The 25,449-nt window shown below is 49.1% G+C and overlaps 7 protein-coding genes; 2 read left to right on the top strand and 5 right to left on the bottom strand.

Annotated features, from left to right (window-relative positions):
- Positions 1 to 1,253: 1,253 nt before the first annotated feature.
- FFUJ_01341 (uncharacterized protein) lies at positions 1,254 to 2,504 on the top strand (the record flags this gene model as incomplete). XM_023579806.1 has 2 exons in its annotated part: positions 1,254 to 2,355; positions 2,404 to 2,504. 2 exons carry the CDS (start codon positions 1,254 to 1,256, stop codon positions 2,502 to 2,504), a joined length of 1,203 nt encoding a protein of 400 aa, XP_023424217.1.
- A 928-nt stretch (positions 2,505 to 3,432) lies between these two features.
- On the bottom strand, positions 3,433 to 4,310 carry FFUJ_01342 (probable ribosomal protein L9.e.c14; the record flags this gene model as incomplete). XM_023579795.1 has 3 exons in its annotated part: positions 3,433 to 3,486; positions 3,540 to 4,021; positions 4,265 to 4,310. 3 exons carry the CDS (start codon positions 4,308 to 4,310, stop codon positions 3,433 to 3,435), a joined length of 582 nt encoding a protein of 193 aa, XP_023424216.1.
- Positions 4,311 to 4,874: 564 nt separating this feature from the next.
- FFUJ_01343 (probable PEP8-vacuolar protein sorting/targeting protein) lies at positions 4,875 to 5,987 on the top strand (the record flags this gene model as incomplete). XM_023579784.1 has 3 exons in its annotated part: positions 4,875 to 5,091; positions 5,181 to 5,795; positions 5,854 to 5,987. 3 exons carry the CDS (start codon positions 4,875 to 4,877, stop codon positions 5,985 to 5,987), a joined length of 966 nt encoding a protein of 321 aa, XP_023424215.1.
- A 268-nt stretch (positions 5,988 to 6,255) lies between these two features.
- On the bottom strand, positions 6,256 to 9,842 carry FFUJ_01344 (uncharacterized protein; the record flags this gene model as incomplete). XM_023579772.1 has 3 exons in its annotated part: positions 6,256 to 7,082; positions 7,131 to 9,155; positions 9,209 to 9,842. The coding sequence occupies 3 exons, from the start codon at positions 9,840 to 9,842 to the stop codon at positions 6,256 to 6,258; spliced, it is 3,486 nt and encodes a 1,161-aa protein (XP_023424214.1).
- Positions 9,843 to 10,323: 481 nt separating this feature from the next.
- Positions 10,324 to 11,480, bottom strand: FFUJ_01345 (putative RAD51-like protein; the record flags this gene model as incomplete). XM_023579761.1 has 3 exons in its annotated part: positions 10,324 to 11,135; positions 11,189 to 11,336; positions 11,394 to 11,480. 3 exons carry the CDS (start codon positions 11,478 to 11,480, stop codon positions 10,324 to 10,326), a joined length of 1,047 nt encoding a protein of 348 aa, XP_023424213.1.
- A 942-nt stretch (positions 11,481 to 12,422) lies between these two features.
- Positions 12,423 to 13,067, bottom strand: FFUJ_01346 (probable heat shock protein 30; the record flags this gene model as incomplete). The annotated part of the gene is made up of 1 exon (XM_023579750.1): positions 12,423 to 13,067. The coding sequence occupies one exon, from the start codon at positions 13,065 to 13,067 to the stop codon at positions 12,423 to 12,425; it is 645 nt and encodes a 214-aa protein (XP_023424212.1).
- Positions 13,068 to 16,876: 3,809 nt separating this feature from the next.
- FFUJ_01347 (uncharacterized protein) lies at positions 16,877 to 18,900 on the bottom strand (the record flags this gene model as incomplete). XM_023579739.1 has 3 exons in its annotated part: positions 16,877 to 17,461; positions 17,521 to 18,035; positions 18,087 to 18,900. 3 exons carry the CDS (start codon positions 18,898 to 18,900, stop codon positions 16,877 to 16,879), a joined length of 1,914 nt encoding a protein of 637 aa, XP_023424211.1.
- Positions 18,901 to 25,449: the final 6,549 nt, after the last annotated feature.

The following is a 25,449-nucleotide window of genomic DNA, read 5'->3' as shown; positions in this document are numbered from 1 at the left end:
ATCTGGCCTGTGGCTGTAGCCCTGGTTGGTTCTGCCATCCCTCCCATCTTCTCCTCTGCCAAGCTGATGACACGATTGAGCCAAAAGCCCAGACCGACCTGGGAACAATCCCTGAAAAATGCCCTCCCAGCCTCCGAGTTTCGTTTCCCTGCCTTAAACGCTTTACTCCTTCCAACACCGCCAATGGGAAGAGCCAAACACAGGTCTCGGCTTGCAAGGACGTTGCGATTGCCCCTGACAGTTTAATTAAAATATGCAGCATGCAAACGGCTTTCACTCTCATGATACGTGATCTGCTATTCCGGGGTGCCCCAGGCGTCGTGTAAGTGGTGATGACATTTACCCGCTGTACGAGGCCTAGCTCCAGGGCCGCAGACACGGGCCTACAGGGGGTGAGGCGAGCACCTCACTGCTTCGGGGGTCCGGGCAGCTATCGATAGTTGTCCAGTGAGCAAGCACAGGCGTGGTAGTTGGAGGTATCATGAGCTGGCACCCCACCATTGACGTGCATCGTATTCCAAGTCTCACCGACGAGAGATCGAGAGTTCACAAGAAAAAAGAAGACTGAGTGTTCCCCCTTAAAAAGTTGCACCGAGTTAAAGAGACTGATTTGTTGGCGTGTGGACCAGGTCCCCTTATTTCGGATGAGCGCGTGCGTGTGTCAAAGTGCCCTTCTAGGTAAATCGGAGAGGCTGGTATAGACTATAGTTGTAAGTGGGAGGTTGGGACTCAAGAGGAAGCCTTTCGTTGCAGCCCACCACCAGCCGCTTAAAACTCTTGGTGCAGCGCCCAGAATTCAACGTTGCGGTTTCTCGTCTCTTTTTTTCCTGCTTGTAATTGACCTCTTACTAACTCTTGGAAGTTTCTTTTTCCCTGGAAACTTCACCACCAAACCTTACTTAGCCTCTCACTCACCCGCATCTCACAGCGACACTCACCTCCAGACTCCAGTTCCATCTCGGGCACCAACAATACTTCCCCGCGACAACGCAGCCGCTTCTCCCGCATTCCAGAAGCTAAGCTAAGCTGAACTGTTTCACAAGGGACTCAGATAAAATCTCGCAACCAGTCTCGGTTCTTACCCAGATCAAATTCCTCACCTTGTGCACTCAGCTCAATTCGAAACTGGCACAAGCTCTGACTGGAATTGGCCTCAAACAGTATCATTCCGACCTCGGCTTTGCGCCAATATCCACCAACCTTTGAACAAAAGTGACGATCACAACCAAATATATATATATAAATTCGCTACAATGCGCTCCGTGACGAGGCCGCTGCTGCTCCTCGCCGCGGCAGCTCTCTGCTCTGCCAAGCCGCTCCCCAGAGATGGTCTTCATGATCGCGGTTACTCATATCTCTTACAACGAGCATGCGACTCACCCTGTGGCTCCGACAATCAATACTGCTGCGGCTCTAGCGAGACCTGCCAAACATCAAATGGAGTCGCAAGCTGTGTCGCTGCAAAGGGAGGCTGGGTCGGCGATTATACGACTACCTGGACAGAGACCAGAACTTATACCAGCACAATCATGACCCGCTGGGAGCCTGCTCCGGAGCCTACAAAGGGCGTTGACTGTGTGCCCAAGAACGACGAGCAAGAAGCATGCGGTGAGATCTGCTGTGCTGGCTGGCAGACTTGCGCGTTTATGGGTCAATGCTCTGCAAAGCCTGGTTACGAGGAGCCCACCGCTGTTGTCATTACCACTGATGGAAAGATCACCACCCAATACTCGGCTCCTTATCGAGTCACTGGTACCACCACTATCACCAACAGCGGTGCGGCCACCGAGTCCGAGACTGCAACTGAGACTGAGTCCGAGGCTTCTGCAACGGCCACCGAGACTAGCGAGGGTGCTTCAGCTGGCGAGACCGGAACTGGTGGTGGAGGCCTGAGTGCCGGTGCCATTGCTGGTATCGTCATCGGCGTCATCGCTGGTGTTGCGCTTCTCCTTCTTCTGTGCTTCTGCTGTATTGCCCGTGGTCTCTGGGTTGCCCTCTTTGGCAAGAAGGACAAGGAGAAGAGCGAGCGTGTCGATATCTACGAGGAGCGATACTCCCGCCACGGCAGCCGACCACCTCCTTCGGCCTCGGCCCACTCCCGTCGTCCTCGACACAAGGGCTGGTTTGGCATGGGTCGCCGTGGTTCCCCTTCTTCGGCCGGCGATCGTCGTGAGAAGAAGTCGGATGGCAAGAAGTGGCTCGGTATTGCTGGTCTCGCGGCCACGCTCCTTGCTCTCCTCAATCTCAAGAAGGATAAGCGACCTGCAAGCACCAAGCCCGCGCGCTCATCTCGAGGATCGTCACGATCGCGGTATAGCGACTCCTATTACTCATACAGCGACTACACCAGCCCCAGTAAGTCTCGCTGACGACCCCAGATACATCACTTTGTCGTACTAACAGTCACAGCAGGCAGCTCAAGCTCAGGTGGACGAACGAACCGCACTCGTCGCACAAGAGACAGCCGAGCGAGGTCGTACTACTCCCGCGACAGCAGGCGATGAAGCCTTTAAATCCCCGCTCCTCAACTTTTTATCCCCATTCGTCACACATATACTCCCCATCCTGTACATGTCTCTGCATTTGACATGAGGATTCGAGCCCACATTGTACACACTCGACTTGCCGTTTCACACATTAAGGCCACTGGCGTTCCTGGTTGTTCACATATTATGGTATTCTGCTGATATTTTTGCGGCCTCTGGTTTTTATCTCCCCCAATTCACCCCATTTCATCATTGATGTTGTTATTTTACCCACGCATTCATGGATGGTTAATGCTGCTGCTTTTTGTTACTCAAGAGATCACGTCACGAAAGGAATTGAAAGGAAGACTAGATGAAATGACTCACAATGAAAGTCAAGAAGTAAAATTACGAGTTTGATATAAAAGATGAATATACTGACGAGGCACGTTTTAATGTAAATGCGAGCCTCATACTTCACATGCAACTTTTGATCATAATCGCCCACGTCAATCAAAAGACAGCCATTGATGTGCGTGGACCAAAGTTCTGAAATCATTATGCATTGACTCGTTTACCACTGAGCGAATTGGATAGTATAGATCTTGCCGGACCGACTTCACGATAGACAAAAAACGCTGTGGGAATTCCCAAGCACAGATAGTGCGCATTGGAACATGATTAAACGCCTTTTTTTTTCTTCTTATCGCAAAACACCCGAAACGAACCCTCGTCTAAAAGCCGGCCCTTTTTTTGCTCCTAAAATGGTCACATGCACGAATGAACAGATGCGATTCGATTCGTTGGCGAGATTCAAGTGTTTGTCGGCACCAGAGTCATCATCTCTTTGCTTTTTTAAAATTTGTTTTGTAGCCCTTTTTTTGCTACATGACATGCAACGATGAACCTTCGCCACTCCTGAGACCCAGAAACGCAAAAGAAACAAGATCCGTGTCCGTACCCGCGCTTATTCGTCCTGGACAATGTTGCCCTTCTCGGAGACGTACAGACCGTCAAGGAACTAGGCCAATCAGTAAGAGTCGGGAAAAGAGACACTGTGATGCTATGTCCTACCTTTCGGATATCCTTGTTTCGCACCCGGCAGATCTGCTGGATATCGGCGGCACTTTGCGACACGTTCTCCAGAGAGTTACCAGAGAGGACGAGCTCATCCTTCTGGGTGGTGGAAGCCTCAACATCGACACCAGGCTGCATGACAATTCGGCGGACGAGCTTCTCGCCGATGAAGTTTCGGATCTCAACCTCGTACAGGTCGGTCTCGGCGTTCTTGGAGACGTTGACGTTGATGGGGAAATGGGCATAGACGTATCGCATCTTGTACTTGAAGCCCTTGGTGACACCAATGATCAGGTTGTTGATGAGGGTTCGTACAGTTCGGAGGGTAGCGACATTCTTGCGGACACCGTGGTGAATCTCGATGGAGATCTGGTTCTTCTTGGGGACGGTGAAGTTGACAGCCAGGTGGCTGAGATCCTTGACCAGCTTGCCGCGGGGGCCCTCAACGGTGACAATTCGCGACTTAATGCTGACCTTGACTATACAGAGAAAACGAGTCAGCTTTTCCGTCTTGTGAGTTAGGGAGATTCTCGTTTCGACGCTCGTGGATAATCCCCTCGGGAATTGCCAGAGTTCCCATTGTGAGCGCAGTTTATTGTTGGTGTTGATGTGCAGCCCCCATTTGCGAATAGCTCTAGCAATTTTTCGAGGGGACTGATACCCAAATTATTCGAGCGACGGCGAGGATATCAGACTTGAAAATGAAACAGGGCGCAACGTACCCCCCTCGGGGATCTCAAGGAGCTCCTGGGAATGAATGTACTTCATCCTGCCGGCTGTGAGTTGATATCGGTGTTGAGGGATACAGGCGAAACAAATTCTGAGTTCTTGTGCGGGAAGAACATGGAAAGTGCGTAGGGCTTTCTCTTTCCACGTGAGCGAATCTGGTGGAGAATCCACGTGACCAGTGTGGAAGCTGTGAGCCAATTAGATCTATTAGCAATGAAGAACACCAGTTTTATAAACAGAACATCGGTAATTATGGTAGGAAAATATACGAACTGTTTACTGTAAGAGAAGCAGTAATTAACAGTCTCGGTAAATTATCTGTTCTTTTCTTGTCTCTATTCATGTTTGAATTCTGATCACATTCATATCTTATCAAGTCGTTCGGCCTTGTTAAGGTAACTGCGGCAAGCTCGGTGGGTCTTCATCGGTCCCCTGTCTCCCCGGCCGACGTCAGCGCCGACTCTCCTCAACAGCTCGGTCCAGCTCAGCCCAGTGCAGCCCAGCCATCCCACTATCCATAAAGCTTGCGCCATACATAGCCTCATCTCACTTATCAACAGAGCACTTGGGGCAAGAGGCAGACGACATACAAGATCGCCCGCCATGTCGTACTTTTTTGCGACTCCCGTCGATATCGACGTCGTCCTCGATGATACAGATGAGCGTTCTATGGTCGATGTCAAGCTCGACAAGAACCGTCGCGAGAAGGCGCCTCTCTTTATGGATGGCGAGTCTGTCAAGGGCGCTGTCACTGTTCGTCCAAAGGATGGCAAGAGACTCGAGCATACTGGCATCAAGGTCCAATTCATCGGCACGATAGGTTCGCGACCCCTATACCTCGCAATGCCCTCCCTAACGCTTTTACACGTACGTTTGGCAAGCTACTTCAGTTACTGACCTGTCGCAAAGAAATGTTCTTCGATCGCGGCAACCACTATGAATTTCTGTCCCTCAACCAGGAACTCGCTGCGCCTGGCGAGCTTCAGCACCCACAAACATTCGACTTCAACTTCAAAAACGTCGAGAAGCAGTACGAATCATACAATGGCATCAACGTTAAGCTGCGCTACTTCGTCCGCGTCACCGTTTCACGCCGCATGGCCGATGTCATCCGGGAAAAGGATATCTGGGTCTACAGCTATCGCATCCCCCCTGAGATGAACAGCAGCATTAAGATGGATGTTGGTATCGAGGACTGTCTACACATTGAGTTCGAGTACAGCAAGAGCAAATACCATCTCAAGGATGTCATTGTTGGGCGCATCTACTTCTTGCTTGTGCGCCTGAAGATCAAGCACATGGAGCTGTCCATCATCAGAAGAGAGACCACGGGCGCTGCTCCCAACCAGTATAATGAAAGTGAAACCTTGGTGCGCTTCGAGATCATGGATGGTTCCCCGTCGCGAGGAGAGACAATTCCCATTCGACTATTCCTCGGCGGCTTTGATCTAACACCTACATTCCGCGACGTTAACAAGAAGTTCTCCACGCGTTACTACCTCAGCTTAGTTCTCATCGACGAAGGTCAGCCAAGCCCTCACCCAATCTCATGTCTCAAACACCCAACTAACAACGTTCACAGATGCTCGACGATACTTCAAGCAATCTGAGATTATCCTTTACCGCCAAGCTCCTGACGCCGCACCTGTTCTAAATGCCGGTACCTCATCACTACCTGCGCCCCCAGAGAACAAGTTGGCTGCTGCACAGGCATAAAGATAGATTAGAAGAGCCTGGCTGTTGGTCTGATGTACATACCATGTCAACTTCATGCGCGTCCTTTAAGCATCGGGTCCTGGCGTTTCGGGTTTCAAGGCTGGAAGAGCAAGATGATGCAAGATTTGTAGTTTCTGTTTCCTCTGCAAATCAAATTAATACATATACCGTAAACAGTCCCGATAATATGTCCTGAGTATTTCGCCCATCCGAGTTTTGAAACAATACACCTCTAGTCTACACAAAGTAACCTGTCCTATTTCTGCATTCATGCAATTTCCATAACGTCGTCCGCCTCGAAGCCAAATTGATTGTTGTGAATCGCTGCGATCCGGTCCAGCTCATCCTGATACTGCTTGCGAATATCGGCCAATGATACCACCTTGCGCTTTCCTGCATCTTTCTGTCCAAAGCCAGCCGAGGTCTCATCATAAATCCAAGCCTGCTTGGGTTCTACACAGCTGAGAGCATTAATAAGCAGTAGATATTGCCTTGTCACCGGCGTATCGAGGATATCTTCTCCCGTAGCCTCATCCCCCTCTCCGGCGCTTTGCAGCTTGTGGATTCGGTCTAATACAACCGACGCGGCGCCACGGTAGTTATCATGCTTAATACGCCATGAGTAGAGGACCTGGTGGTAGGGAAATCCTTCTATAACATCCAATGATGATTTTGTCTTCTGTGCCAGGATATCGTCGACCTCCTGTTGGAGACCGGGGAAAGGGAGAGCAACGAGCTCATTGTTGTGATAAGTTGCACACATTCTGTCGATCAACTTGCGCAGATTTGAGATCTTCATGGCCTGATCCTTAATCGAGACCAAGGTTGTGTGTGCGAGCTCGAATTGCGAGGTTGCTACTGCAGCATTGAACAAGCGGCTTTGCATGTCAGTCTTGGTGAACATAGCGTCCTGCTTAGTACCCAGGAACTGCATGGCCAGGCGGGCGAAATCGACCACATAAGAGTAGGCCTTCTGCTTCTCGAACAAAGCAACAATATGCGAATAGTACTTTGCAAGGCCTTGGTAAAGGAGGTTCCACTCTGTGTCATCAAGCAAGCCGCTACTATGGCGGTCGCTTCCAGCATCCCCAGCGCCTGGCTATCTGTTAGTGAGGGATCCGTAGCAAAATTGCAAGGACTTACTCATTCCAATGGCTGCTTTTCTGAAGAAAATCGCAGCGGTATTGAAATCCTTCAAAGCCAGCTGCAAACGGCCCTGGACATATGTGGAGAAGGGGTTCTGGTCGCAGAAAGGCGCAAGATCCAACGCCAAATCAGCCCTCTCTCGTTTGATGAGAGAGCACTGGACAAGCGGTGGTGAAATCTCAATATCACTGTCCGGAGCGCACAAGTTGGTGACGAGATCTGTGACACTGGTAGCCAGTGGCTCACTCTGGTTCGCAAAACCAAGCAGGTGACCAACATGCGCCTCCAGTGCAGTTACGAGTTGAGCATCCTCAGAGCTCTTCTTCACAGCTCCGCTCTCACTTTTTTCTCGGGTGCTTGGCACTGAGATTTCTGTCTGGGCGAGCCATTTCAATAGCTCCAAACGTCGCAGGGCCACGACGAGCTGTCTGAATACGTTGCCAATATCAACACGATTGTGAAGAGCCTCTGCCTCGTTGTCGTGCTCATACTCCATGTGGACGAGAAGAATCAACTGGCTGAAGTAGACCTTCCGCTGCAACTCAATACTGTCTTGAACGGCTTTGACGACCAGTTTCCTGCCAAATTCGGTAAGTGGGTGACGTAAGTTCCGTGACTTGGCTTCCTCTGGTGCAGAGATTAGATTCATCACATCGGCGTAAAGCTCGTCTGTCACTATGTTAAAGTTTGGGCCAAGAACATCGACAACTTGGCTACAGTCATCTTCAGTGATGCCTTGCCAAGATCCAGACTTGTCGTAGAAACATGAGATGCGCTCGAGGTCTGTCTTGGAAGAGTCCTCAAACAGCTCGGGTCGTAGTGCAGCATGGCAGAGCGGCACCAGGTGATCAGGCAACCCGGCAACCAAGTTCAAAGCCGCATTGACTAGAGCCGTTTGCGCAACGTGGTCTTCCTCAGGAGAAGTGAGGTTATGGTACAGTCGCTCCAAGCTACTGCACTCACGAATGGCTGAGAGGAAGTCGGCGCAGACAACCCAAGTCATTCCTGTAGAGGGGTCAAGTGTCAACCCGAGCGCTTCTCCTCGTTGCTTGTCCAATTCGAGCAACAGGCGGTAGAACCTCAACCACTGGGCCTCACTGGATGCGCGGAAGGATTCGTACTCCATAGCGCCCGAAGAGCCTCGATCTAGCGTTGCAGCAGCCCCTAATATCGAACAAATCGACTCTGCCAGCCCTCGAGCCTTGGCAGCGGTCTCTGATTTTCCGTAGCCTCGCTCATAAATCGATAATGCTGCTTCTAAGGTCGATTTCGTAAACTGACCAGGCTTCAGGATAAGCTGGAGCCACTTCTCTGTAACGTCAGTAGGATCCCAGGGGCCAGAACTCTCTGCGGCCTGTATGAGATTATCTGCATAGACGCTGTCCCAGTTCTCCTCCCAGCTCTGCGAGATATTCTTACGGTCCACTTCGAGCCTTTGCACCCTGTACGTCATGTTGTTCTTCCACAGAGTCCAGAGTTGGATAGCGCTCTCTACAGGACAAGAGAGAGCGAAATCAGCGAGTGTCCACACATCAGAGGATGATGGTGTCAGTGGAACCAATGCGTTATTGGGGAAGATGTCTTCGACGACGACGGTATGCGCATCCTTTGCGACGATCTTCCAGAACTTGAACTCTCCAGCGCCGATGGGCGAGAAGGTTGCGCATATCCTACTAGTTCGGCCCCTTCCAACAATCTGTACTAGGTTCGTCTGTGATGGATCAATAGCCCACTTTCCAATCTCCTGGGGGTTCCTCTCAGCATTGAGAATATCGCCTGTATAAAGAATTTGGCCATCGTTGATATTCCAAATTCGCATTCTGTGATCGAGACAGACTGTGATCGCAAAGAGACTATCATCCATTCCGAAACTTGTGATCTGAATCGACGTGGCTGAGCTGTATTCCATATTGATCTTGCCGTTCTTGATTGTGTGTTTTCCCTGGAAAGGAAGAAGACTTCGGAGATTCTGTGCCCATCCCTGGACGTTAAAGAACGATTCCTTCCAGACAAGTGAGGATGCTGCAAGAATTAGCATTGGCATATTTCGACATCACTAGCCGACTAGCACTCACGCTCATGCGCTTTGTTCTTGTCAAGCCTGATCATTCCTCCATCATTGACCGTAATCAACAGTGTCTCCGCGTTCACAGCAATCATGCGATGAGGATGCTTGAAACCCAATCCTGCCGGCGCTTGGACCTTGCCGAGGTCAGAAAGTCCAGCATCGACGGCCGATCTTTTCCTGAATAAATCTGGCCGGAGCGTGAAGCTATACAGCTGATATGCTTGGTCGAGAACAAAAACACATAGGGAATCGTGCTCTTCGGGGTCCGAAAATGTGACGCATCCTGGCTGAATAGGTACTGAAAAGTGGAAGTTCAAGACAAGCGGAGAATCGGTCGCCTGTGTCTTCTTGCAAACATCAACAGCCCGAATGCTGAGGAGGGTGCCGTCCTCCAAGATCCTCCAAAGGAAGCTACGTGGTGTGTCATGCCAAATTCGGTGGTAGACAGAAGAGGCAGTGGCTAGGTTCTTCGTTCGAAATGTCGTCTCATCTTCTGTTGTGTTCTCGCGCGCCGGTTTTCGAAAATTGCGGCTCTGTATTGAATTCGAGGGTACTCGGATCGTGACAACAGAAGAAGAAGTAGGGGGGTCGAGGTTCACTCTTGTCTCTTTGAAGAGATATTGGGTATCAACTTGATCCATTTTCGCCCCATGAATCAAGTCGAGCGTGACGAGATGAGTTCGAGTACTAGGCGTTGAGTTGGATGTGATGATGGATACCTAAGGTTGTTAACAAAGCGGAATCGCGTTGCAGAATTTCTGGCAGAGTCGCGACCCACGCTAACCTAAAAAGGCAATCAGCTAGGTACTGGTCACTGCAACACTGCCGACATAGGTAGGTAGGTACATAGGATAAACGATTGGATGCATCAAAGTTACGCACTGTTAATCATGCATCAATTTCATTTCTTTCTTTGAGAGGATTGGCACCAAAGAAACTTGTTTTCATTGGTGAGAATGCCAGCTATTCATCCCAACCACCCTATCCTCTAACATTTAGGTAACATCCATTGCAAGAACAACACATGAAACAACCATTTAAGATATGCGCCAGCAATCATACCAAGAATCATCACCATATACTCCAGTGATCGTACAAACATGCAAGGTCATCCACTATCGTCTAATCCTTCTCCATGTCCTTTGGGGCCGGGTCACCGATACCCTCTTCACCAATGGCAAACAGAGTATCACTTTCTGGCAGGCATGGGCTGTCGTAAATTTTGGCAATACGTGTTTCCGCACGACCCTTCTTGAGACTGATTCTTGTTGTACTGGCATGAGCGATAATGTTGCCACCAATGGGCTTCTTTGGATCAGGGTTGAACATGGCACTTGGGCCACCATCGACCTGAGCCACGACTTGGTTTGTAATGACAACCGCGATGCCAAATTCATCCGCCAGACGCTGAAGGGTCCTCATGAATTTGGCCAAGTGAGTCTGTCGATTTGAGAGCTCACCGCGACCGCAAAAGTCTGTTCGGTAGAGCGATGTCGCACTATCGACGATGAGCAGAGAAAATCGGGTCTCACACATCATAGCTGCAGCCTGGTTGAGTAATTGAAGCTGGTGATCAGAGTTGTAAGCGCGTGCGTACGCAACATTGTCCAAGACCTCTTCGCCAGAAAGGCCAAATCGGTTGGCAACGCCCAGTAGACGAACTGGTCGAAATGTACCCTCGGTATCGATGTACATGCATTTTCCTTCGCCACCGCCCATATCAAAGGGTAGTTGACAGGTCACGGCGAGTGTGTGGCAGATCTGACTCTTTCCGGTTCTGAATTCACCAAACAGTTCAGTAACTGAACCTGTTTCAATGCCACCAGCAAGAAGAGTATCAAGGTTCTTGGATCCAGTGGTAATAGAAATAAGCTCGCTGCGACGCTGGTGCATCTCCGTGGCTGTAGTGAAGCCCATGGGGACGAGCTTGGAGGCTGCAATACTGTCAGTGATTTTCCCCGATATATCCGATCCGATAGACACTTACCCTCTCCCAGGATCTTGGTCGCCTTCTGTTCTGAGATACCCTTGATCTGTTCCAGCACTCGACGCGGCGTGTAAGCCACGGACTCGACTGTGTTGTAGCCTCCATCAATGACAAGCTGAATATCTCGCTTCGTCAAACCAGAAATTCCCTGCATGAATCAATCAGCATCAGCCTTTATCACAATTGCGTTTCGACAGAAGTTTACCTCGAGCGCGGAGAGTGGCGTTGGAGCACCAGGGCCAGGCATGCCGCCCTCTTCGCCCATCTGAGCCTCATCATACTCCTCACTCATTGTGATTTTTGAATCCTTCTCCTGAATTGTATCAGTCAAAAACGATGATTCAGAGACTGTACTGTGAACTAGAAATTTGTAAGAAATGGGCGAGGGGGGGAAGGAGGAAATCGCGGTCGCGTCCACCTACCTTAGTGTGGAGGCAACAGCGCCACCATTCTACGCCAAATCACGTGTGGCCAGTTGACAAATTCTATGACAGCCCACTCTTTAATTGGTCAATGGAAAAGGTGGGTTTCAATCTGTCAGCGGACAACCATTGTCTTTCAATCGAAGCCAACGCTTCTGAGAATTATTTACACATGATGTAGAGTTTCTTAACTGTTTGATATAGGATCATGAACTTGTCATATAATCAAAAACTGAATTTCTGATGATTTCAGGATTTTATTCGTTTGCTGGCCCTGGGCCCCCTGTCTATTTGCCTATCTTGATCAATATACTAGTAGGAGTATTTAATAGCATGTACATGCCTGAGGGCGCAAGAAACTTCTGACACTTCATGAATTTGCCCAATACTACAATCCTAAATCCCATTGGTTTACTAAGCCTACCAGGGTCATTCTGTCACTTGCGATATATACCCTTAGGAGGTAGTCTAGGTGTAACTAATACTATGGCAGTGTTAAGGAGTGAACAACGCCGTAGATATCGCATTACACATATTGTCACGGACAAATGGATAAGGCGGACATGTCACTTGAATTTTAATGAATATTTGGGAAGTTGTTTGTAAAAGCAGTCGAATTATTAGTTGCTGTGGTACAAGGAGTGAATGGCCGAGTTAGGCCTACAATGCTATTTCATGCTAAGAAACTTCCAAACACCGATCCATGCAATGCTAAGGTCGTAAAAGATGAGTCATTACTGATATTGACTTGTCGTCAACTCTGGGAGCTGGATAACGTCATCAAGATTCCGGGTTGTGGTGTGTTGTCGCGTTTACTCGACGTTAATGCGGCGAGACTCGTGCTTCTTGGCCTTGGGAACAACAATGCTCAAGATACCATCCTTGAACTTGGCAGAGACGTTGTCCTGGTCGACACGAGTGGGGAAGTTGAAACTGCGAGAGAACTCGCCGAAGGTGCGCTCGGTGAGCCAGTACTTGGATTGATCACCAGGCTTCTTCTCGACCTCCTTGGACTGTTGGTGGTGGGTAACTTCGGTGCTCTCGTGAGCCTTGGCCTCGGCCTCATCCTCAACCTTGGCGTGGTGAGAGTTCTTGTTCTCATCGTTACTCTCGCCCTCGCCGATAGCGCCTTGGGACTGGGAGCCCTCGACGAGGCCAGCGGGAGGAGTGCCGGCAGTGTATGTGCGCTCAGTCTTGCCGCGGATGGTCATGGTCTGAGGCTCAGTGAATTCGATGTTGACGTTTTCCTTGGTCATGCCAGGGAGCTCTCCATGGAGCTCGTAGGCCTCGCCAGTCTCGCGAACATCGAACTTGGGCTGCCAGTGGGTGAGGCCGCTTCGACGGGTACCACCGTTCTGTTGTCCCTGACGAGAGTAGCTATCGAAGTCGTCGAGGAGACGGAAGAGGGGAGTAAAGGAAGCATCGGAGTTGTAGAAGTTGCGGGGGAAGAAAGCCATTGTGTTTGCGTTGATGTTTGTGTGTGTGTGTGTGGAAGAGAGATTATTGTAGTGTGCAGAGAGTTGTAGTGTGTTGTGGATATTTTTGTCGCTTGTGCTTGTTTCCTTGTGTGTGTTCTGATGAAGAATGAAGTCCAGCTTTGGGGGGGAGAAAAGCCTTGCTTTATACCTATTGATGAGGAAGATGTGATCGAGATAGGAGTTTCCTTACCTTTCGCGAAAGGTCGATGGAACCTACCACTTGGAGGTTCTGGAAATCGCACGACTGCGAAAGAGGCCTATAGAAACATTGACAAACCTTAAGCGAGGACTACTACGTGATGTTGACATCAAAATCATACGAAATTAGGTGCCATCGCGAGTCTGTTGGCTGCTCGTGGTTGCATGAAGGTGCTGGACAGTGGTGGATCATGGTGGAAGCTTCCAACCAATTCGGGAACGTAAACACGAGATAGCAGCAGCAACACAGCCCTTGACTTCTGACAGTCACGGAAACTTCTGGTCATATTAGGTACCATGAATATTACCTGACCTTAAGCAAGCCAATGAATCCGTTGAGGCTTTATACTGATCAGTTATCGGTTCCATGGACAATCGAAGAATGTTAAGGATAGGTACACTGCGATGGAATGCCTGGGGAAGATGGTCCAAGCGTTCAGAATGCTGACATAATATGCTTGACTACAGTTCTGGTCACCCTATACCAAGCTATATCATGCTTGAATAAGTATAGTCGCTATAGTCCAGCATCCTCTCTGTTACATATTCTAGGTTAGTAGCTTTAATCCATTGAGTTTTCTGGTCGGAGACTTGTCTTCGTTTTGTTTAGGGCTCAAGACTGATCACTTTGTTGTTCAATGCTTTCATAACTTACAATGCCTTAACATTAATAACAACAGTTATGTTCAACTCCACACTTGAAAGCACATCCAGCTAAGTAAAAATTCAAGGCAGCCACCACCTCTAAATAAAAATCATGACGTTCTCAGGAATGATAAAAAAATGTAGTTTTTACTCAATTTATCTGATTTTGACCGTATTGCTCAAGAGCTACCACGATGTACCCGAGTTAAGTCATATCTCCTCTGAAAAGACCGCTTATTTCAAACCTGGATGACCTCAACCCCGACCTAATGAATCTCATGTAGTAAGTACCACGCAGCAATTGCGGTATATGCTGATATAATTACCCAAGTAGCGAACATGCGATGCATATGGAGGCCTGGGAATTCAGAATCATTTGGGTCGATAATGGGTGGATATTGAGAAGCTACCCTGAATCGAAATAATACCGATATGGAGGGATAAAGCATTTATAAATGAAATACGCTGCATCAGGCCAACTACTACTAACCTCGCACCTTAAGAATCTATTGAAGATTCTCAGCACTTGGTACCTTATATAAAATAGACGACAGAAGCCAAGAGGTGTTGTTGAAGCAGGAAAGAAGGATACTCCCGCTTTATGACCATACCTTCACTGGAAGATTCGGAGACATATGATGATACAAAATAATTTCCTTCTAAAAGAACAGACCTAGGATGAGTGTCTAAGCTCATGAGGCACAAGTCTATGAGCTGTAATGTGTCGATGATGAGTACTGATCAGTGGTTGAGAACCCAACCACACTGTGCCTAACTGAATATGAGCTGCTTACAATCAGTTAGTGTTCCTGTGCTGGAAAGTCCCAGAAGAAGTTGAACCGAGAATGTAACCAGATCAAGAAATATTTGCTGAAAACACAAACATCAAGATTCAACCAAGTAGTATCAACATTGGTCACCTGGAGCCAGAAGACACTATCCTCAATACGGTGACCATATCCCACATCGATGTACTGGAGATAATGGAACAGAATATAAGACACTAGTCTCAGCTCAAGAAGTGAGAGGATGGCGACCTCAGTGGAGGAGCCAGTGGTGAACAACGTTTAAGAGTGACGACTAAAGACAGGGGATATAGAGAAGATCATGGAGATATCGAAGTGGACATCTGAATTGGACTCTATATGTGCACCGTGGCTAATGGACGTAGGCATGATTTTGTAGACCAGAGAGGGAGGTCTGGATATTGTAGGTGCACTGCATCGAAAGATGTAAGGCTCAGCGAGGGAAGGCCAACGTTCGGTGACAGATTGTTACATTAAAGGCTCAGACGTTCGTGAAGTTCGGCCGCAGTCGAAACGCTCTTATCGTAAGTGGGCAAAGGGCTTATGAGCCGGAGGCCTATTGTAGTAATGTAAGTAGAATGCCGTGGTAACAAGGGGGTGGTGAAAAGGAAAGAATGGGGAGAGGCAAAGAGATACATTTAGACGCACTCAGATGCATAGACTTACTCACAACATGACCAAGTTAACTGTAAAATAAGAATAATATTTCAAGTCAAACTCCCATCGATCTCGAATTCGTCAAGAAGGACAACTAACAAGAAAAGATGCCATACTTGTTGGATATCATGGGCAAATCCAGGGACCATATCCTAAGCTCTGGTGATATGACAAATGACGTAATTTAGCGATAAAGTGAACAGGGGCACATGGTATCAATTGTTCGGGAGCTCTTAGTGAATGATTCATTGTGGCTTAGCCTTGCTTGATTTGTTCTGTAGAATTGCGATCATAATTTATTAGTACATTGGTAGGTAGCCAAGGTTGATTGATTTGAAGCCATCAACTTCTCGCCACTTGATAGATCTAGGTGGGCAAGGTGTGATTGGGATTCAATGCACATCATGATCACCACCACTTCCATCATCAAAACTTCATGGATCGATCCAAATATCAATGTGGGGTCCGGCATTGGAGAAAAAGAAAACGGGACGGGAGATAGTTAGAAATAGTAGACGAATGGGGGCAATGAGTACCTGTCAAAGTGATCAAGTATTTACCAGTATGTCGTACAGCTCTCTTGGTGTTTAATGAATCTCTTTTGTTACCCACTTGGAAGGGTATAGACAATCTAGCATCATGACGTAGTCCATGACGTTCTGGACCACATCCATGTGCAGCTAAGGTACCCCAGAAACCTCAGCTGCTTTGGGTCAGAAAGGCCAAACCTCCAGTGGCTGAAAGTCAACTTGCCAGTTCCTTGCGCGTGCGTTAGCGCTATATTTGAGGTACCAGGTACTCCAAGGTGCTCGGGCAGTCTTATCAGATTACTTTAGTACCGTTCTAATAACCCCCCCCCCCCCCCCCCCCCCAAGCAAACATCTTCAGCCACAGCCTTGCCACATTTCTTTTTGGCTTGACCACGCCAACATTATTTGTCTCCTCAATCACCGAAACCTTAGTGTAAATGATGCCCGATGGAATTCGGGCTCTCACTTAGTTGCGATCCGCTGACGGGCGTCGACGGAATCTTGTATTCCTCGTTCTCCGTTGCCACTTACTGAGATCCATGATCTACCGAGGTGGTCTGGCAGTGGAGGTTGATCAAGTTTGACGCAAGTACGTAGCATGGTAGATCCATGATATGATTTGCAGCTAGCTTGACAGCTTTGCAGCAACCTCTTAAATACAACTCAAAATCCTTATATTCAGGACCATACCACCACCAAAGCCAAAAATACGTCAAAAACTCGAAGAGATATAATCATGAGACGTAAAACTGCCGTGTAGTTACATTTACATTTACAACCGTCGTTGATGACCCTTGCTCGTCGTGAATTGTCAACTATGTCCAGCATAGATCCCAAACCATATTCCAGTATCTTTGAATTATCTTCTCGGCAAATGTGCTTTCAAGAGTATTAAAGTACCCGAGCAGCAGGAGTATCGCCTCGAGAATCTGTCTCAAATCCCCTCCGCCTCTCATTGTCCATATGGCCGCGTTGGCCCGAAGCCTTGCATCATGGCCATGGAAGCCCGCACGTCGGCGTCGACTGCCTCTGCGGTCTGCGCACGGTTGAAGAGCCCAATAAGTCTTCGTCCAACTGAAGGCTCTAGTTCCGTACCATCTCGAGCAATTTTTACTTCACGGTTTGAGTTCCAAGGATTGCGTAATCCTCTCGTGCGGTAAAATGGTAGTCGACTTGTGGATAACCACTCCAGTTTGAAAGGCTTCCCCCATGTCTTGGCAGTACTCTCGTCCCCTGCATTGCTCTTGGTACTTGATGCTTCGCTTTCCGCATCAGACAAGGCATCAGCATCATCACGATCCGCCTCCCAGAAGATAGTGCCTCTGGCAGAGTCGTCGATGATACGCCCCTTGGGAACTTGTTCGTTCGCTTCGGTCGGTATGGCTTTCGGGAGCTCAAGGTCGCTCGTTGCCTGAGCCGTGGGTGCAAATTCGATGGCTGCCGCAGGGTCTTCGTTGATCTGCGATATCATCCTAGCATACCCATAATATTCTCCCGATTTATTGGCCGAGAAGACCAAGTATACACTATCAGCGTCCTGTTTGGAAATGTTTAGTTGACAAATGGCTCAAGGGTATTGCACAAAGACCAACGTACCTTGAAGGCGTTGTTCAATACTTCTTCATTGTGAGATTGGGTAGCCCAGATGCCAGTGCTGACACTCAATTCGAGGTCTTCCACCGTTAGACTCTTGAGAATGAAGAACTTGTCCTTCTGTGGCGTCTTTTCGCCGGCACCTTCAAGCTTGACGGTCCCTGAAGGTTCGGGCGCCGGGCTTGGAATCACGCTCTGAGATGGTGACTTGTCTGCAACCTGTTCCGTCTTGACTACTGTTATAGCCACCGAAGGACCAGTCGGAGCTGTTACACCGGCTGCACCCTCCACTGTGCTCTTGCGGAGCCGGCTGACGAGGCGAACCGACTGAAATTTCGAATCGTGTAGCTTCTGCTGAGCTGCAGTACAGGTTTCCCCATCCTTAAAATTGGCAAATGCACAGTTGCTCTTGGAGATGAGAAACAGTGATTCTAATCCTACAGCTTCTTTGCATACATGATGAACGAGGCTCATGAGGTCGGTTTGCGGAGGAAGGTTGCCGATCCAGATTGCGTGTCCTGATTCAAGAGTTTAGCCGACACTGACGGTCATCGAGGTAAGTAGCTTACCACTCTGTCGTGGCTTTCTGGGAGGGCCCCGGACAGCACTCTTTCGCCTCTCTGTCCCATCTGAGGTTTGCTTTAGCTCAGTTTTGTTGGGAGATTGCTTCCCAGTCCTACCTTGCCCCTGCTTGATCCCCTGTGGATGTATTCCACTCAAGTCTGCAGTCTGTGCCATTGCCCTTGGGTCGCTGGTTGTTGGTCCGCCAGCGGCATGGTGGCCAGATAACACCCCGTTCGGAACTGGATGCGCGGCAGGTTGATACTGGGGTCCAGGAGGGTAGTAATAGGGAGATTGCTGAGAGCTCATCATCATCTGGTTGGGATAGTATGCCATGTTGTGCCTCTGAGACATCATGTTCGCTGCCTGTGCGTGCTGCATCTGATTTCCATAGTACGGTGCGACCTGTGGCTGTAAGTAGTAACCTTGGCCGGGGACTGGGAGTGGTGGATGACCAGGAAACTGGGACATGTGCTGCATCATAGGTGGAGACCCCGCGGGATTCATGCGTTGGTGAGCGTTTTGAGGATACTGTCCAGGGCGGAATCTCATCGTAGGGAGCGCGTTGGTCATAGGGGCCATGTTATATGGCCCAGGGCGGGGACCCGAAGAGGGTTGAGACATATCGAACTGTGTTGAGAATGCGTGCTGAGAAACGGTGGAATGCTCTTGAGTTTGAGAAGAGAACTCATGGCCCTGAGTAGTTCGAGGCTCGTCTTGACGTGGCATAGGATCGCCAGATGTGGTTGTGTTGACAGTCTTTGCAGGATCTTGGTCGAGTGCTCCCACATCCGGGACTTGGGCGCCAGCTATATCTCCCATTTGATGTATCTGTTGGTGGTACTCTGATAGAAGTGGGGAGATAACCTGGTGCTGATTCAGATCAGATTAGCAACTCCTCCAACTCAGATGCAAGTTTATAGCAACAAGTTTGTTGAAGGGTAGTATAATACCTTGGATATGTTCTCTATTGGAGTGAGGAAAGGACAGCAACAATCTGATACCTGGCAGCTGTGATTGTTCAGATGGACAAGAGGAGACCTGCTAATCGTGCCGAAGTCACAAGTCAACAGGGCTTTTTTCCTGCAGCAAAGCAGCCGCTTAGAGCTTCTCGGGTGAATTTGACTGGTTGCTATTAAAGAAAGGGTAGAGAGGGGAAATTATCGAGCAATTTTGTGGCCGATTGTGTGTCAGAGCCGACGATAGCGCTCAGTGGGCGGGGGAAATATATGAAGACCCCAGCTCGTACCAACAAAAGAATGAAAGGAGACACAAATTTGTCGTTTTTTATAGAATGGAATCTGCTTGTAGACCAAGAGACAAGGCGGCGGCGGAAGTAAATACAGTTCCTATAAGAAATTGTTCAGAAAGGAGTGTTATTGCCCCCCACGGGGAAACTAGCGAAGTCGTTGAACACCCGTTAACCCAATGCCAAGTTCGGAAGGGAAAGGAGCTGGATGATACAACGAGATCGAAAATGGGGCTTGGCTGTGTTTCCTTATGGCGTAACAGGGATATGAGGTTAGCCCAGGAACCAGTGGGAGAGTGTTGTAGTGTTGAGGTGCAGTGACAACTATTCGAAGTCGGGGATCAGCCACAAAGTTGGACTTGACCAGCGAAACTAAGAGTAAGCTGTGATGAATAAGTATAGCGGTAAAGGAGATATTGGGACTCAAGATGAGTCGAGAAAACATTTGCTCATACGTTGAAGGAGCACTAGGTCGTCCTTTGCGAGCTGGCAATAAGCAATGCCAGTTTCAGCAACAAACCAAGGTTACCAGAAATGCAAACTGACGAAGTTAGCTCCCCTGAACCTGTGAGCTTTCAGGAGAGAAACGGTTCCTAAAGACTTTCGAGGCTTGAGAAGCTTTGGGGGGCAAGGGGCGAAACCTTAGCCAACGATTAAACAGAAGAGGCTTTAACAACGGAGATAGCGAGTGGCTAATAGTCCAAGCTTCCGAAGCTAGGGCTCAAGGAAGGCTTGGAAGGTAAGGAAGAGTAAGGAAATGCAGGGTTAAGAGGGACAGAGGGCCAAAAAGAGATCAGTTGAAGGGATGCTAGTGTGATAGATTCATGGGGGGTGTGGGCTACAGATGGGTAAGATATATGGGAAATACGATGGGCGATCCCAAGTTGGTCGAGCTCTTAGATGGGATTTTGTTAGGGCCGTATAGGTGGAGGAGTGAGTGGAGGGAAGTGGTGGAGAGGAGAGCTTGGACAAGAAGAGGTAAAAGAGAGCGATAGTTCAACGGCAACAACAAGCCGTCAAGCCACACGATGCTCAAGTCACGAAGGCCGCAATCCATCGGTGATACTTGAACTTGAACTTAAGCGAGGCCCATGTTGGCAACGGCACAGGTATAGATCATTCACAGCACGACCTTGGAACAGATTGGCAGATCCCCCTGTTCGTCTGGGGAGTTCCAACAAAGTCGCACGTATAGTCTACGTCTACGTCTACCTACCTATGTTCAGGAAGACAACCATCCGGTGAGACGGTGGTGGCTGAGGTCGCGACATTGAGCTACCCATTACCGCCACCGACCATGCGCCCACCATCTTGGTGAACATTCAGGTACCGAGTGCCACAGACTCGCAACGAGAATGAAGTCAAGAGTTCACGGAGAAATGTGATTGGAGAGTGAAGCTCGAGCCGAGCAACGGCGCCGGCAGCAGGGAAACAAGGTGCAAGAAGAACAGCCACAGCAGGACCCAACACGGATGACAGGGATGGGGGGGTTTGAATAGTAAAGGGTGGAGAGAAAACCTTGTTATAGTACGTATGTACTCCGTAGTGGTGAAGCGATGGCAGAGGAGACAAGACCATTTCGACGCCAAGAAATGCCCCTAACCGTGATATGATATGCGGTACTTCGCATTGGACTTCTAAATTTGTTGTTCCAGTGGGGAATGGCTTCTTCGACGTCGAGCTCTGCGAGCGAACCCAGCGTCTTGAGGCAACGGTCCCTGAAAACGGACGATAGCGGGGTCCACCAGAAAGCACAATCTCCGAAATCAGAAGGTCTTTGATGCCTTTAGAGGGTCTCGTGGATAATAGTGGTTTTGCTTACAGCACCTACTAACTTATGTATATGCACCCAAGCATGTGTCTGTAGCCAGCTGCATTGCATGTCGTCTGATGTCTCCTTGTTCCCAACCGTCATCAGAATGACTTGGATTCCGTAATTAGAATGATGTACAATTGCGTTCCAAAGTCGGACAGGGCTAGGATATGGTTGGTGCATGGAGGGTAGGTTGTCAATGATGCTGGTGGCTTGAAACGTCATGAAACATAAAACGGGCCTGATGACTTCTGACATAGGTAAGGTAACCTTAGGTAGGCGGTAGGCAAGGTACTGTATGTTGGCTTGGGTAAGCAAAGCAGAGTTTTTTTGCTGAAGGAACCGTACAAGATGGAATGGGAACGTAAAACTCCCCGTCCCGCTGGTAGGAAGAGGCCGTTTCGCCACTGAAGGTTGCCCTGTTCCTGCCCCAGATTTTTAACTCTACGTAGCAGCTTAAGACTACAGGCTACAGGGCATTTTGGCGCTCACCAAGTCACTGCTGCCATGGGAATCGTTAGGGAATGGCACACGCCAACTTTGTCCAACACATCGATTTTTCCATCTCACTAAAGTACTAATCTACCTTACCCTGCAAAGTTGAGTTCTGATATACATCATGTCTCAAAGAGTCTCACGATATCAGAAATCATTCGAACCATATCTGCAAACATGCCCAACATCAAATGCTAAGTGGCCTCTAGCTCTACAGCCAGCCAACTGCGCCAGTGGACCCCGTCAAGAGAAGCAACAGCGGCTCGCGACTCAGCGACTCAGCGACGCGTACGAAGCTATCGCCACTCACTCCCTCAGACAGCTGTTCATGAACTTACAGAGTAGGGATCTGCATACAGGGAATAGCCGAGGCGGCAGGGTGGAGGTCCCTGAGATCTGATCGACACGCGCGACAGACCCGCCGAGTCGCCTTGCCAGCATGTACGTATCCTTTCTAAACTCAATTCGCTTCACTTGGGCTGTCAAGTTTGACGTGATTGTGAGGAAACGGGCACTAAGGATGGGGCATTTTGAATTTCACGAGCCATTGCTTCCCCCACTAGGTATGCAACCCAGCGGATGCTCAACAGTCTGCCTTTCCATGTGGCGTTCTATCCGGGCGAGCTCCGGCGCTCTTTGACTGGTTTTCCTCGAATCTCGCAACACTGAAGTTAGGCCATCCTCGACGGGGCTTCGAACCACTCCTGAGGGCCGAAGGGCCTAGCCCGGTCTACTGTCTTGGACCTGAAAAGCTCCACGCCGGCATTCGCTTCTGCTTGCACGAGAGAGGACACGAACCCACTAGCCGTGGGCACTTTTCATGGCAGAGTCTTACGCATGCTGTATAATGAATGATTCGCTGATCTTGATGACTAAGCAGGTTACAATTTGCACTCCAGTCTGAGCTTGGATTTCTGCCGGCTTAGTAGATATCTTGCCAGAACCACAGTTTCCCCTCAGATCCGAGCGTCCGGCTGACAATTCTTTGCTTGGGGCCCCAGGTAGCTCTTGATCAATAGCTGACACGGATAGCTTAGCTTTGCTATATGTAAATACCGATTCCCTTGCTATTCGTAAGACCAACAGACAGTACCTGAAAATCGCGACGTCACAGCCCGACAGCAATATGGAGGCAGTGGATATAGTATGTAGTGAAGTGACGTTCCTCGGCGAAATCCTTGTCGCTTCTGAGCTTTCAATCAGTTGCGTAAGTAACAACAAATGTCATGTTCCAACAGTCCTTTTCGTGGATGTTGATCTATCCCGTTTTCTTAATTCTCCATCACCCACCAACTTTTCTCAACTAGTGCGCCGGGGCGACCAGCCTCCCGTGACACTAGCGTCTTATTGGAGACATTCGCATGGTCCTGACAACTTGGGTAATCTCATGGCTGTTCTTGGGCCTGTCTAGGGACCTCAGGACAGCCGTAAGTGGATGATCGACCATCCCACTTCACGATCCTGGATCAAACACAAGTCATAGGTAGATAGGTAAACTCCTCCTGCTAGAAACCTTCGTGGTCAATTCCAGAGTTCGACATTGAGCGCCTCACATCCTCAATACTATGGAAGCCAAAACGGCTAGTAAACTGTTCAACATCAACACTGACTCCATCAGCTACCAGAAGCCGGTCATTGCTCTTCGGCCAGTGATCCGAGCTCCCGGTCGTACGACGGCTTTTTGGACTAACGACATGTGCGCGCCCTACCACCGCTGTGTGGTCTAGCTGGACCCTTGATGGGGTTCCTGGGACGCCGCCACCTAGGTAGCGAATTAAAACCCGGACCTAGTTAAGGTAGGCGGATGAAATGCTCCGTTGGTTCTTAACAAGAATACTTGATGCTGAATTTGCGTGTTCGTCTCAAGGCGGAGATGTCGTGTATGATCAGCTAAACAAAGAGTCAGGGACCTACGGCAATTGTGTGTCAGAAATCTGCACCAAAAATAAATGTGGAAAGCCTCCAACTTGTGGTACAATTATGACCCGTAATCAAGGTTATTGGGCCCCCAGATAGAGCGGCGCCTGTCGACGACTGTTGCCTGCTTGCCTGACGCATTCGCCACCCGCCTGTCAACCAGGGTCCAGAACCTTTATCGTTGATCTTGACTGCTTTAGGCGCATCCAATGCCTATCTTACCTCTTGTTGCACAATAGTCAGTGACGCCATGACGACGGTGCTCCGTTTACATGCCTTACAGTTATAGGTAGTATTCGCCGATGGCGCGACCAAAACAGCAATTGGCCGTCTTCACTGGTGTCGGGAGGTCCGCAGCAAGGGTCCATTGTGGCTTGTGAAACGATTATCAGCATTGATCATCCTTCTTGAAGCTCTGTGCCGATGCGTAACCCGCTGTGAACCTCTCTTGATTTGAGGGCTCGAGGAGCCGAGGGCCCCGACGCCAATTTCACTGAACATGGGCTATCAAGAGACTTGTGTAAGGCTGTTGATGAAGAAAGAAAGCTATGACAGCTCCCTCCAATGTGGCAAATGCGTTGCACCCTGCATGGGTAGATACTTGGGTAGATAGTGTCTTGAGAACGGACCGCTACCTTATGTAACTCCCACCGTTTTCAGTTCTGTCTTAGTACCTATGGACACTTGAGGAAAATTGAGTGTATTGCGCTTCCACTCCCTATCACATGCCTCAGTTTTGACGATTAGAGGTGGCAAATGTCAACCGACTGGTAACGGTTGTGCATGTATGGATGTAAGTCGTCAGCATTTGAGTTCGGTGCCGTTTTGATTAGATCCAGTTGTTGTAGCGCTTTCGAACCGGTACAATTGTCATCTGCCGACACCAACTGGACCATCAAATGCCGGAAAATCCCTGCAATAATAGCAACTAATCATTCCTCAACACTTGGGCAGTGGGCATCATTGTATGTGGGAATGTCTGCTCGCCGATCGACAGGACGCCTTTCTGATTTCTCCGATGACGGCAAGTTCCATGTCCAAGGATGGAAGAGTTTGACAAAACTTGGAAGAAAAGCTAGACCATAACTGAACCAAGAAACCTAAGCAGTCCCGGCCCAAGTGCGGAAATAAAACCATGATTGAATTGCGTTCCAAGTCCTGTAGACTTTCAGCAGCGAGTTGCTGTCAGCCACACAACATTCGCTCATGTTAGCTAGCCGCCAGCCGCCAGCCTCGATTCAACGACATGCATGGCTAAACACAATTCCTAGGTCTTATGAGACATGGAGGACAACACTTGATTATTGGAAGCTACGTATGCTTAGGTGGCGAATAGACCAGGACGTTTCTTCAGACGAGTACGCGCATCCATCATCTTGCGAGGAACAGATGTTGCTAGAAGTCCTGTCTAAGGATAGTCATTCCTCCGATGTAATCAAAAGCTTGCCACCAACTTAGGGCAGCAGTTGTGCATATCGACAGCCTTGGAAGAATTCTTTGAGTAGAAGCTGTTTATTAACTCGAATTCGTTGGGTACCTGGTCCGGCTTTGTACAACAAACATGCCTTTCAATATCGGTACCTCGAAGACAGCATCAGAGACCCCAGTAGCCTGAACAGGTCCGGATGCAGAAATCTCATTCTATTGAAGAGGGGCAATCGAAATTGGCTTGTACGGGATATCTACAATGCATATTGAAAGGCTCGAAAGGATAATTCACTGAACACACACACCAGGTGAACTGCTTGCCTGCTCACCACCCAAAAGAAGTGTGATCACTACTGCATGATACTCTTAGTACATGGGCTATCATGTCTTAATTTCGTTTTTTCCCCGGCTGCGCCAATACCAGTCCAAAGCAAGGATAGCTAGCCCCTGGCCAGCTGAAAAGGCGACT

This window comes from Fusarium fujikuroi, chromosome FFUJ_chr01 (genome assembly GCF_900079805.1).
Source record: "Fusarium fujikuroi IMI 58289 draft genome, chromosome FFUJ_chr01".
NCBI lineage: Eukaryota > Fungi > Ascomycota > Sordariomycetes > Hypocreales > Nectriaceae > Fusarium > Fusarium fujikuroi.
This window is presented reverse-complemented; position numbering and strand designations above follow the sequence as displayed.